The sequence below is a fragment of the Echeneis naucrates genome, chromosome 7, assembly GCF_900963305.1.
Source record: "Echeneis naucrates chromosome 7, fEcheNa1.1, whole genome shotgun sequence".
In the NCBI taxonomy this organism is placed as follows: domain Eukaryota; kingdom Metazoa; phylum Chordata; class Actinopteri; order Carangiformes; family Echeneidae; genus Echeneis; species Echeneis naucrates.
The window spans coordinates 336,547-349,123 of NC_042517.1; the positions used below are offsets into that span (position 1 = coordinate 336,547).

General features: G+C 47.0%; 1 protein-coding gene across 1 annotated transcript in view; it reads left to right on the forward strand.

The window, feature by feature from the left end:
* Nucleotides 1-12,577, forward strand: part of LOC115045778 (plexin-B1) — a 30,644-nt gene that overhangs the window by 6,193 nt on the left and 11,874 nt on the right. Inside the window, 2 exon segments of the mRNA XM_075353367.1 lie at nucleotides 10,133-10,558; nucleotides 11,463-12,186. Coding sequence (XP_075209482.1) covers nucleotides 10,149-10,558; nucleotides 11,463-12,186 — 1,134 coding nt within the window. The 5' untranslated portion in view covers nucleotides 10,133-10,148.

Below are 12,577 nucleotides of genomic sequence, written 5' to 3' on the forward strand. Positions count from 1 at the left end.
TCTACTGCCACTTTCCCGGCCCGGAGTTTGTGCGTTGAGTCAGGCCGACAGTTTCCCTCAGGAAACGTCCTCCTAATGAAGGTTCCTGCTCCGCTTCCTCTTCGCAGACAGGTCGGTGCAGCTCTAATCACTCTGTGTGCTGATGCAGCGGCTGAGTTGTTAGGCTTAAATGGTTACCGTACCAACTAGTGACCTCACACACAGCCGCCACATGGCGAAGATGATGTCATAGACCCTGAAGGACACTCATGGAGTTGGAAGTTGCCGGTTGAAGTTGGTTGACGGCTGAGGATGCAGCAATCCGATTGGTTGTTTCAGAGGACTGAGCCTCGCTGACCCAAATGTTGTGTGCGTGTGTGTGTCTGTGTGTAACAGAGCAGTCTTTGTTGTGAGTCTTGGACTGTCAGGACTCTGTTGACAGGGCGAACTGTGTCCCCGAATGTGCTGTAATTGTGCTGATTGTCGATGTGTTGTATGAACACGAGGACACAGTGGAAACGGACAGACTGAGGTGTCGTCATGGAAACAAAAAAACGCTTTGTTGATCTGTCGAGATCTCGTCTGAAAGTTTTAATGTCCAATAATCAAAGGACCTGGGAATATTTCATCAGACCTCTGTCCAATCAGCTCACAGCTTGCTGTCATGTGATCACAGAGCGTAGCCTTCACTTTTCAGTCAAATTTTCTCAAACTGATCAACTCATAAATTGTAACTGACCAAGATGGAGGATTTTCAAAATAAACCTGTGTGGAGTGTTTTCATGAAGTCGCAGCAGCCGTTCATCATCACACCTTCAGAGTAAAGTTCACTTGTTATTTTTCTGTCACACACACACACACTTCCTACCAATTACTGTGCGTCACCTTTCACCTCCCCCCTCCCCCCCCCCGCATTCATTACTCCGCCTGGTTGGTTTTTCTCTCTGCAAGCTGCTTTTCACGCTCTCCCCCTCTGCCCCCCCTCACCCATCACCCCCCCATTAAAGCCTCTTCACTTGTCCTTCAGCTTTTGTTTCTGCTTGAAAGCCTCAGAAATCTCAGCAGCACACACCACACCCTGCACAGCCACACATCTGATTTTATTCTTCAGCTTCAAGTCGCTGATCTCAGATCAAAGTTCAAAAACGTTTAAATCTGTTCAGTCACACCAGAAGAATCATTTAGACTGAACCTGAGTTGTTGTTGTTATTGTTGTTACTCTCTGATTGGTTGATTGCGACTTTTTGTCTCTTTGGACTTAATGAAGAAATAAAATCACATCACAGACACAATATGTATCTGCTTCTCCACCAGCTGTCCACACACACACAAGACCTCAGGCTCTGTGTGTGTGTTTTATTGTTTCTTTGTGTGTTTGATTGATGTGTGTGTGTGTGTGTGCAGTGGTGCATGTGACCCTCAGTGTGTGAGATTAATATTACATGAGGTTCCTGATGAGAGGTGGACAAACACTCCCAGCTGAGCTGTACAACACACACACACATCACATTAAACTCTCTGTTGTCACAGTGACAACCTGCCGTGACCTGTCAGCTGTGAACCAATCAGATGGCACACCTGTCTGCCTGCTGCATCGATCAGCATCGATCAGTATTGATCAGTAGAGATCTGGACTCATTCATGAGTCATAAAGAGGTTTTTATTGTGGACTTCCAGGTGAACTGGCTCTTCTTCTTCTTCTGGTTGTTGATGATTGTGAGAACATGCTGAGTCTATATCAGCTGTTTCCCATCATGCATTGGGCTCATATTGTGATTGTGAACCACCCACAGCTGATGGAAGGGAATCAGAGAGGCGGATCAGGTGAGGGACTGGATCCCAAGACCAGCAGCACATTCTGATCTCAGCGTTTAGTCTGTTGGTCTGCCACAGGTTTGTGGGTGGACCTGGTCTGGGTTGGTCAGGGCCTGATCCTGATCACCAGCCACCAAAATAGTGAAGTTACTGTGGTAACCAGCTGAACACCAGTCAGAAAGGAGCAGACTAAACTCCACTGTTGCCTCAAACCAATGATTAAATATTAATAACACTGGCTCCGCCCACCTCTGTGTGTTCAGATTGGCCACGCCCCTTCCATTCCCATTGAGACTCTCTCTCTGTGTCTGAAAGTCTCTCGCTCTCTCTCTGTCAGAACAATGTGTCGTTCACAATAATGGGATTACAGCCATCCAGCCGGCTGTTCGCTCCTCCTCCTCCCTCTCTCTCCATCTGTCTGTTGGTAGTCGTTCGACCCCTCTCTCTCTTTCTCGCCCGGTGTGCAGGTTCTTTTGTCGTCTGTTTTTTGGAGAAATGAAAGGAAGACGGACTGTTTCCTGAAGGAAGTAGGTGTCTCTCTACCTCTCTCTCTGTAATGTGCTGGGTGTCTCCCTCTCTCTCTCTCTCTCTCTCTCTCTCTCTCCCTCTCTTACCCCCTCCATTCACCCTCTCTCTCTCTCTCTGTAATGAGGCTTTGATTGACAGCTGACTCTTGTTAATTGTGCTGTGATTTAATTAGCGGAGTCGGAATCAGATCAAGGGTGGAGAGACTTAGACCGTGACTCACTCTCTCTCTCTCTCTCTGTGAGGAAGTTCCTTCACAGAGGAAAGAGCCGATGCATCAGAGAAACAGTTCAGTATCACTGTTTCAGTTTGTTTCACAGTTTGTTTCCTGTTTGTTTCACTGCTTGTTTCACTGTTTGTTTCCTTCTTAGCTGTTTCTTTCACTGTTTGTTTCATTTTTTTACTTTGTTTCACTGTTTCCTTTTTGACTGTTTGTTTCACAGTTTGTTTCCTGTTTGCCTTCTTTCTTTTTATTGTTTGTTTCACTGTTCACAGTGAATCTATTATCACTTATATCACTTATCCATGAACAAACAGCAGCCTGTTGACTTTGGTCCAGGGAAGACCTAGAGAGCAGGATATCCCCACCCTCACTGGGATTGACTGCTGCTGTATCCACAGAGGTGGATGATAGGTGGAGTGGGCGGGGCAGGTATTACAGGACGATGAAGTCTTCACATTTTTGTCCTTTGTGTGTCTGTTTGTGCAGTAAATTAAATAGATTGTTGTAGTTAAATCAAATGAATCTCCACCCTCCTATCTTTCTGTCTCTCTGTCTGCCCCCCCACACCAAAAAAAACCTTTTCTTGTAAAATTCTGCTCATAAACACATTATAGAGCTGCTTCATGCTTGTTAACATACGGGGCGGTGGGGGGCTATGAAACACCCTCAGTTTTAATAAGACTGCACCTCTTCCTCCTCCTCCTCCTCTTCTTCTTCCTATTCATCTTCCTCTCCCTCTCCCTCCTCCTCCTCCTCGTTCTCCTCCCTGATGCAGATAATGAAAGTCTGGTTTTTAATAATCTGCTCTCACACTGGATGAGCTCAGTGATGGTGTTTGGAGGTCAACTTCCTGTTTGAGTCTCTGTCCGGCTGTTGCCTTGGACTTGTCTTTGTGCTCGTTGTCATGACAACTGAATCAGGACCAAACCTGATTTAATGGAGGTTACATTAGTCACTCCCAGTAGTCCCTGAATAGATAGCGGACCCTATGAGAACTGGAACTGGTCTCAGGTCAGGCTCAGACATGGACCTGAATGGGAGGCTGGTCTGATACTGGTTTGTTGGTCATTTGAAGCCAAACTTCAGGGCCTAAAGACTTCACCTGGGGAAACCAGAGGAGGTCTATAAAATACTGCAAGCAGACCAGGAAGTGTCCACCTTCAGGATCTGCGCTCTCATCTGATCCCTGTTGTCTTTTATTGTGTTTATGACACAGAAACTGCTGTTTGATGCATTTACACCCACTGAGGCAGAGAATAAGAGTGAAGCCTCAGGGGATCTGAACCAGAGTGTTACACTGCAGTGTGTTAGTTACACCGAAGTGTGTTAGTTACATTGAAGCGTGTTTGTTACACTGAAGTGTGTTTGTTAGACTGAAGCGTGTTTGTTACACTGAAGTGTGTTAGTTACACTGAAGTGTTAATCTGTTACACTGAAGTGTGTTTGTCACACTGAGGTGTGTTTGTTACACTGAGGTGTGTTTGTTACACTGAAGCGTGTTAGTTACACTGAAGCGTGTTTGTTACACTGAAATGTGTTTGTTACACTGAAGTGTGTTAGTTACACTGAAGTGTGTTAGTTACACCAAGGTGTGTTTGTTACACTCAGGCGTGTTTGTTACACTGAAGCGTGTTTGTTACACTGAAGTGTGTTTGTTACACTGAAGTGTGTTAGTTACACCAAGGTGTGTTTGTTACCCTGAAGCGTGTTTGTCACACTGAAGTGTGTTTGTTACACTGAGGTGTGTTTGTTACACTGAAGCGTGTTGTCAGGACTGGGGGGGCAGAACGCGGTGAGCGTGTTGCGGGTAGGACCCAGATGCAGGAGCCGGAAACCAGGTAGGTGGAAAAAAGGACTTTACTCAAGAAGCAAAAAAATCTACAGGGCATGGGCAAGACAACTAGGCAGGGCATGGACAAGGCATGGACAAGGCATGGACAAGGCATGGACAAGGCATGGACAAGGCATGGACAAGGCCACAACACGGAGACCCAACAATGACAGCGACAATGGCAATGACAGCGACAATGACAGTGACAGCGACAATGATCCAACAAGGACAAGACTGAAAACAGGACTTAAATACACAGTGGTAAACAAGACACAGGTGATCCACATCAGGGGAGGGAAGACAATCAACATGGGACACAACCAGGAAGTAACATAACCGGGAACACGAAGGGACCAGGACTACAAAATAAAACAGAAAGTGACATGGACAGAACACTAACCCCAGCTTTAACCCAAAACCTGACACGTGTTAGTTACACTGAAGCGTGTTTGTTACACTGAAATGTGTTTGTTACACTGAAGTGTGTTTGTTACACTGAGGTGTGTTAGTTACACTGAAATGTGTTTGTTACACTGAAGTGTGTTTGTTACACTGAAGTGTTACTCTGTTACACTTAAGTGTGTTTGTTACACTGAGGTGTGTTTGTTACACTGAAGTGTGTTTTTTACACTGAAGTGTTAGTCTGTTACACTGAGGTGTGTTTGTTACACTGAAGTGTGTTAGTTTGTTACACTGAAGCGTGTTTGTTACACCGAAGTGTGTTTGTTACACTGAAGCGTGTTAGTTACACTGAAGTGTGTTTGTTTAAAGTGAAGTGTGTTTGTTACACTGAAGCGTGTTAGTTACACTGAAGCATTAGTCTGTTACACTGAGGTGTGTTTGTTACACTGAAGCATTAGTCTGTTACACTGAAGTGTGTTAGTTTGTTACACTGAAGCGTGTTTGTTACACCGAAGTCTGTTTGTTACACTGAAGTGTCTTTGTTACACTGAAGCATTAGTCTGTTACACTGAGGTGTGTTTGTTACACTGAAGCATTAGTCTGTTACACTGAAGTGTGTTAGTTTGTTACACTGAAGCGTGTTTGTTACACCGAAGTGTGTTTGTTACACTGAAGCGTGTTAGTTACACTGAAGTGTGTTTGTTACATCGAAGTGTGTTTCTTACACTGAAATGTGTTTGTTACACTGAAGTGTGTTTGTTACACTGAAGTGTGTTTGTTTAAACTGAAGTGTGTTTGTTTAAACTGAAGTGTGTTTGTTTAAAGTGAAGTGTGTTTGTTACACTGAAGCGTGTTAGTTACACTGAAGTGTGTTTGTTACATCGAAGCGTGTTTGTTACACTGAATTGTGTTTGTTACACCGAAGTCTGTTTGTTACACTGAAGTGTGTTTGTTACACTGAAGCATTAGTCTGTTACACTGAAGTGTGTTTGTTACACTGAAGCATTAGTCTGTTACACTGAGGTGTGTTTGTTACACTGAAGCATTAGTCTGTTACACTGAGGTGTGTTTGTTACACTGAAGCATTAGTCTGTTACACTGAGGTGTGTTTGTTACACTGAAGCATTAGTCTGTTACACTGAGGTGTGTTTGTTACACTGAAGCATTAGTCTGTTACACTGAAGCATTAGTCTGTTACACTGAGGTGGGGGGGGTATCCATCATCTCACACTGATCAAAACCACTTGCACACACTGCTAATTGGAGAGGAGGCAGCAGCAGTAATGTATTCACAAACGCACACACGCACAGGGAAAATGTGTGAACAAGCAGAGTGAGGTGATGGGTGTTAATGATACTGATGCTAATTCTGTCACGCTGTGTGTGTGTGTGTGTGTGTTATAGAGTATCAAAGTCAGGTAGTTCATTTTTCATGTGGCAGCGATCAGTATTCAGTGTGGATGTCTCTGCACAGCACTGCAGTGAAGCCTGTACAGTTACAGTAGATTACAGTTGAGATGGTTCTTCATTGTTCCTTTAAAGCTGATCAGCTGATCAGTCAGGACAGGAAGAAGCTTCACATCACCATGGAAACAGACTTTACTCTGACAGCGAGAACAGGAAGCTCCTCTGGACCCTGGAGATCCAGATCAAGGCTGATCCAGTGACCTTAAACACATGGACTGGAACCATGTGGACCTGAACCTGGTCTACACTGATGTTCTGATGTGATCCTCCTGTCAGAGTCTGTTTCCACCACAACACACACCACAGATTTAATCCAGATTAGAGACAGACGCAGGAGTAGTGTCAGTAACACAACAACACACACGCACTGATAATGATGATGATGAGACAGACTCACACTCATTCTTCTGCCGAGAAGAAAAGAGGTATTATCAGATCACAACAAAACACACAAAATAACACACACAACAATGAAAGATTCAAAGTGAGTCAGAAACTGGTTCAGAGACAAAGGAAAGGATTATGGCACAACACAGCACAACACAACACAACACAGGCTACAGTCCAGCTCATCCACTGCAGGGACTCACCAACCTGGTCCACCCCAGAACCAGAACCCTGGCACCATCTTGAGTCTGAGACCAGAATCAGGACTGAGGACCAGCACCAAAAGGACCAGTTGCAATCCTTGTAGACAGGGACAGGAGACCTGGTCTGTCCAGGTCTTTGAGTCTAAACAGTTTATTGTGTCCCCGCCGCAACAAGCTACGTCACCACAGCATGATGATGATGATGTGCAGTCAGCTCTGTGACTCACACAAGATGACAACAGCCATCCCAATATGTGTGTTTGTGTGTTGCGGCTGTCACACAGTCAATGATATCAAACTGTTTTTGTTTTTCCGAGTACTGAAATATATTCATGAGCACACCAGGGGAGTGTGTGTGTGAATAAATGTGAAGTTGTTTCCTGAAGGTGAAAAAAGAAACTAAAGTGAAACCAATAAAAAGACAAAGAACCCAACAGAAAGAAGTGCAGGTGTAGCTCAGGTTGTACAGATGTTGCACATGAAGCACTTGGTCAGTGTCAGTCATTTCTACCTAGATCTCCTGGTCTACATTAGTCCTGAGTCCAGTCTACACCAGATAAGGGACCTGATGGCACCTGAGATTAAACATGATGATCCCGATGAACCAACACAATGTCTATGAGCTGCAGAGCAACAGGAAATAAGGTGGACAAACTGGAATCCATGATGGAGGAGCATCCTGATTATGTAGTTTTGTTTTTGTGAGTTTTTGTTGTTGTGTACTTTTTTCTGCCTGCTGCCCTTGCGGTCATGAGGGGCTTTATCTGATTGGTCCTCTTTGTTTACTGAGTAATGACACAACATGATGAACTTTTGGTTTTGTTGCATTGTCCATGTCTTATTTGTGATGGTGAACAGTGGATCGTTCAGCTTTAGCAGAAAGCCACACCCAAATAGACTCAGTTAGTTCCAGTCAAGCTGCTGGTCCTGGTCCCGGTCCCGGTCCAAGTCTGGTTTGGACCAGCTGAGGTCAGTCAGCAGACTGCGGCTCTGAAGCTTCTCAGCAGAGAAAGTAGGACAAACTGAGGGAGAGTCCCTGAGTGTGAAGGAAACAAAGAGAGGAAATCTTAACTGTGCACGCACGCACACACACACGCACAGCTGTGTGTTGGATTGTGTCATCTCTTTGAAGAGTGAGTGTGAGAGTCAGCAGCAAACCACAGAGATAATATGGGGGTGGAGGTGGTGTGTGTGTGTGTGTGTGTGTGTGTGCCCGAGGTAAGGCAGCCTGTAATCATCACCTCGACGTGCTGAAAGCAGCCTGTCCCTCATTTACATACGGGGGGGGGGCACAAATGGGAACAAAGAGGAAGTACAAACTGTGTTTACCAAAGTAAACTGCTGAATATGTCACTGACACACCTGCAGCATCTGTACTGTTACCATGGTTACCTACAGGGAGACATGTCTAACAGCCAATCAGAGGGCAGCATCTTTTCTGATTCAGTTGAATTATTCTGGGAGTCCTTGAGCAGGCTGGAGAGGTCCTCGGAAAATACCAGAACACCCCGAGGGGAACCAGATCCAGTTCTGATGTTCCAGTAGATGGTTTCACTGGTTCTGCTGTAAAGTCCAGTGTCCCAGTTCCAGTCCTGGTCCAGGAGGAAACAGATGGTGATGAAAGGTGGCACCTGAGCAATGATGAAAACATGACTGAGGTGATCATGTGATTCTTGATAATGAGTCACCTGTACAGGTGATGTTAGAGCTGCAGCCAATCACAGTCTGACAGAGAGAGACAGGTTAGGATAAGGAAAGGGGGTAATCCAAAAAAAATGTACGTTTGTTCTCTGTCTCTCTCTTTCTCTCTCTCTCCTTCTCTCTCTCTCTCTCTCCCTCCCTCCTTCCTCCTCTCTCATTCTCCCTCTCGCTCTCCCTCTCGCTCTCCCTCTCCTTCTCTCTCTCTGTCTCTCTCTCACTCTCTCTTGCTCTCCCTCTCTCCCTCTCTCTCTCTGTCTCTCTCTCTCTCACTCTCTCTTGCTCACCCTCTCTCTCTCTCTCTCTGTCTCTCTCTCTCTCACTCTCTCTTGCTCTCCCTCTCCCTCTCTCTGTCTGTCTCTCTCTCTCTCACTCTCTCTTGCTCTCCCTCTCTCTGTCTCTCTCTCTCTCACTCTCTCTTGCTCTCCCTCTCTCTCTCTCTCTCTGTCTCTCTCTCTCTCACTCTCTCTTGATCTCCCTCTCCCTCTCTCTGTCTGTCTCTCTCTCTCTCACTCTCTCTTGCTCTCCCTCTCTCTCTCTCTTGCTCTCCCTCTCTCTCTGTCTCTCCCCCTCTCTCTCTCTTTTTTCAAACTTTAATTCTCTCATTTTACTTTCTGACAACCAACAACTCTCTCCCTGTTCTGCTGCATGAATTATAGATGAGCTTCTCTCTCTCTCCCCAGCACACACACAGGCCCCCCATCAGGCTGAAGGAGGAAGTTATTACCATACAGACAGTGTGAGGATGTTCTGTATTACTATGGAAATGTTGAAGCATCTGCATGTGTGTGTGTGTGTGTGTGTGTGTGTGTCCTGAGGCCTCTCTTGGCGTTTCCCAGCATGCATTGGAACAAGTTAAACAGCGAATGTTCATTCAGTTTCACTCTGAACCAACACACAGTAGGAGAGAGGGTCGAGCGAGCATGACTGAGACTGGAGAGAGAGATGAATAGTGTTCTGTATCAGAGATAGATGCTTCTTAGTGAGGGCAATGTTGCCCCCCCATCCTCCATCACACACACCACCACCATGACAGTCAGGTCACATGACCAGGTTCATACAGGTGAGTCCTTTCCAGAAAGCAGCAGATACACTGATGATGTCACAGGTTTTACTGACTGATCATCTGACTGGAAACAGTTAAAACTCCATCAGAAAAAACGACCAGTCCACGAGAGGGTTGAGTTTCCTTGCATTGCTGTGGATGCTGGTGTGTTGCCATGGTAACGTCTCCACAGGCGATTACAGTTTGACCGTCAAATGAAAAGTGTGAAGCAGCAAAATATTTTTTCAACAATTTGAGAAAGACAGAGACTGAGCATCTGCTCAAGTGTTTACCTAGTCCACATCAGTGTCTCTGAGAGACTGGCTGGCTTTAAAAGGAGTCTCAGGTCCAGATCCACATTCATTCTGGTTCTCGACCTTTGACCCATAAACCAAATCTTCATGTCTGTTGGTCTTGTTTGGTGTCTGGTGCCCAAAACCAGCTTACACCTATTCAGCCAACACTCAGCCAACACTCAGCCAACGTGGCTGACGAGTGTCTCTGTATTAGTGACGGTGATGATGTTTTAATGTCTCTCTCTCTTTGTCCTGTTACAGGGAAAGAGGAGCTGCCATGTTGGCCTCCTCCATCCCCCCATCGCTCCTCTTCCTCATCCTTGTTTTAAGCCCTCCTTCTATCTCTTCTGATGTCACCGTGACCTCAGAACCCTTGGTGCGATGGGTGGAGCTAAACGGTGCCCCACTATCCCACTTACTGCTTCAGCCAGGGGTGGGGCATCTCTATGTAGGTGGGGTTGACAACCTTTACCAGCTGACCTCTGACCTGGAGGTGATATCGCATGTTAGGACCGGCCCTCACTTGGACTCACCAGACTGCCTGCCCCCCATTATACCCCAGGACTGTCCTTCAGCCACACCTACACACAACTACAACAAGCTTCTACTCATGGAGGGGGGGCAGGGGGAGGAGCCAAGGAGTTTAATCGTCTGTGGTTCACTCTATCAGGGCATCTGTGATAAAAGGTAAGAGGTCATCGTCACTTCCTCTTTGAGATCACAATGTCCCAACATGGCAGAGCTCAAACAGTCAGCCAACAGTCAGCAACAGACAGTCAACAGTCAACAACAGTCAGCCAATAGTCAGTCAACAATCAACCAACAATCAGCAGTCAGCCTGCAGTCAACCAACAGCCAACAATCAGCAACAGTCAGCCAACAGTCAGCCAACAGTCAGCCAAGAGTCCACCAACAGTCAGCCAAGAGTCAGCCAACAGTCAGCCAACAGTCAGCCAACAGTGAGCCAAGAGTCCGCCAACAGTCAGCCAACAGTCAGCCAAGAGTCCGCCAACAGTCAGCCAAGAGTCCGCCAACAGTCAGCCAACAGTCAGCCAAGAGTCAGCCAACAGTCAGCCAACAGTCAGCCAACAGTCAGCCAAGAGTCAGCCAACAGTCAGCCAACAGTCAGCCAAGAGTCAGCCAACAGTCAGCCAAGAGTCCGCCAACAGTCAGCCAACAGTCAGCCAAGAGTCCGCCAACAGTCAGCCAACAGTCAGCCAACAGTCAGCCAAGAGTCCGCCAACAGTCAGCCAACAGTCAGCCAAGAGTCAGCCAACAGTCAGCCAACAGTCAGCCAAGAGTCCGCCAACAGTCAGCCAACAGTCAGCCAACAGTCAGCCAACAGTCAGCCAAGAGTCCGCCAACAGTCAGCCAACAGTCAGCCAAGAGTCCGCCAACAGTCAGCCAACAGTCAGCCAACAGTCAGCCAACAATCAGCCAACAATCAACCAGCAGTCAGCCAACAGTCAGGCAACATCTTTAGTTGTGTTTGAGGAAGAGACCTATGGAGAGTCCTCAGGCTCAACCTGATGACGTGGTCTGGATTAGTCCTGCTCTGAATGGGGTTGTCCGGTCTTGTCTTACTCCGCAGGAGTCTGTCCAACATCTCTCAGCTCATCTACCAGACGACCAACCCCGTTGACACTCAGTATGTCGCTGCCAACGACCCCCGAGTCTCCACTGTGGCTGTGGTGATAACGACAGAGAACAAACAGAAAGTAAACGGTGTCCTGCGTCTCATGCTAGTTGGTCGAGGCTACACCAGTAAAGGTCCTGGTGACATCCCACCAATCACAACGCGGCGTCTGTTTCCAGTGGTGCCCCCTCGCCGGGCTTTCTCTCAGGAGGAGGAGCTTGGCAAGCTCGTAGTAGGAAGTTACTCCGAATACAACAACCACTTTGTGAAGGCTGTTGCCCACGGTGAACACGTCTACTTCCTGTTCTCCAGGCGGGACATGTGGCACAAGAAAGAGTACCGGACCTATGCTTCCCGCCTCTGCACCTCTGACCGGAGCTTTTACTCGTATGTAGAGGTACCGCTGCTTTGCCATGGCGGCTACAACCTGGCTCAGGGCGCATGGTTAGGAAACCGGTCAGGTGAACCCGCCCTGTTCGTTGTCATGGCAGCAGGGCAGGCATCCACACCTGTAGCAACAGGTCGATCGGCACTGTGTGTTTTTGGGATGGCAGAACTGGACACCATGCTCCGCCGGGCGCAGGAAGTGTGTTACACAGAGGGAGGGCGGGGCAGCAGTGGACAGGATGAAGCTTACATCGAATATGCCGTGTCGTCAAAATGTCTGAAACTACCAAAGGTAACGGGTCAAGGTTCAAACAGACCTGATCTGGATCATCTCCAGATCAGGTCTGATGGACAGGTGGACTGACGGGTCTCATCGGGCAGTTGATGACATCACAGATTAGCAGATTTGGACTGTGTGTGTGTGTGGGTGAGGATTAAAGATGTTATCTTCAGCAGCTGGATTTATCATGAGACAGCTGTCACTCAAACACACAGAGGGACACACAGCTGGTAAGACTGATCTGACCCAGATACGCACACACAGATTAAACTGTTGTGTGGATGAAAACAGGGCTGTAAAAGTGAGTGGACATTAAATCTTTTTGCTTCTGTCCTCATCTGCAGTTAAACTTTAAAGTATGTGTCCTCAGGCCACAGAGCATGCTCAGTGGAGCCCTCTCCAC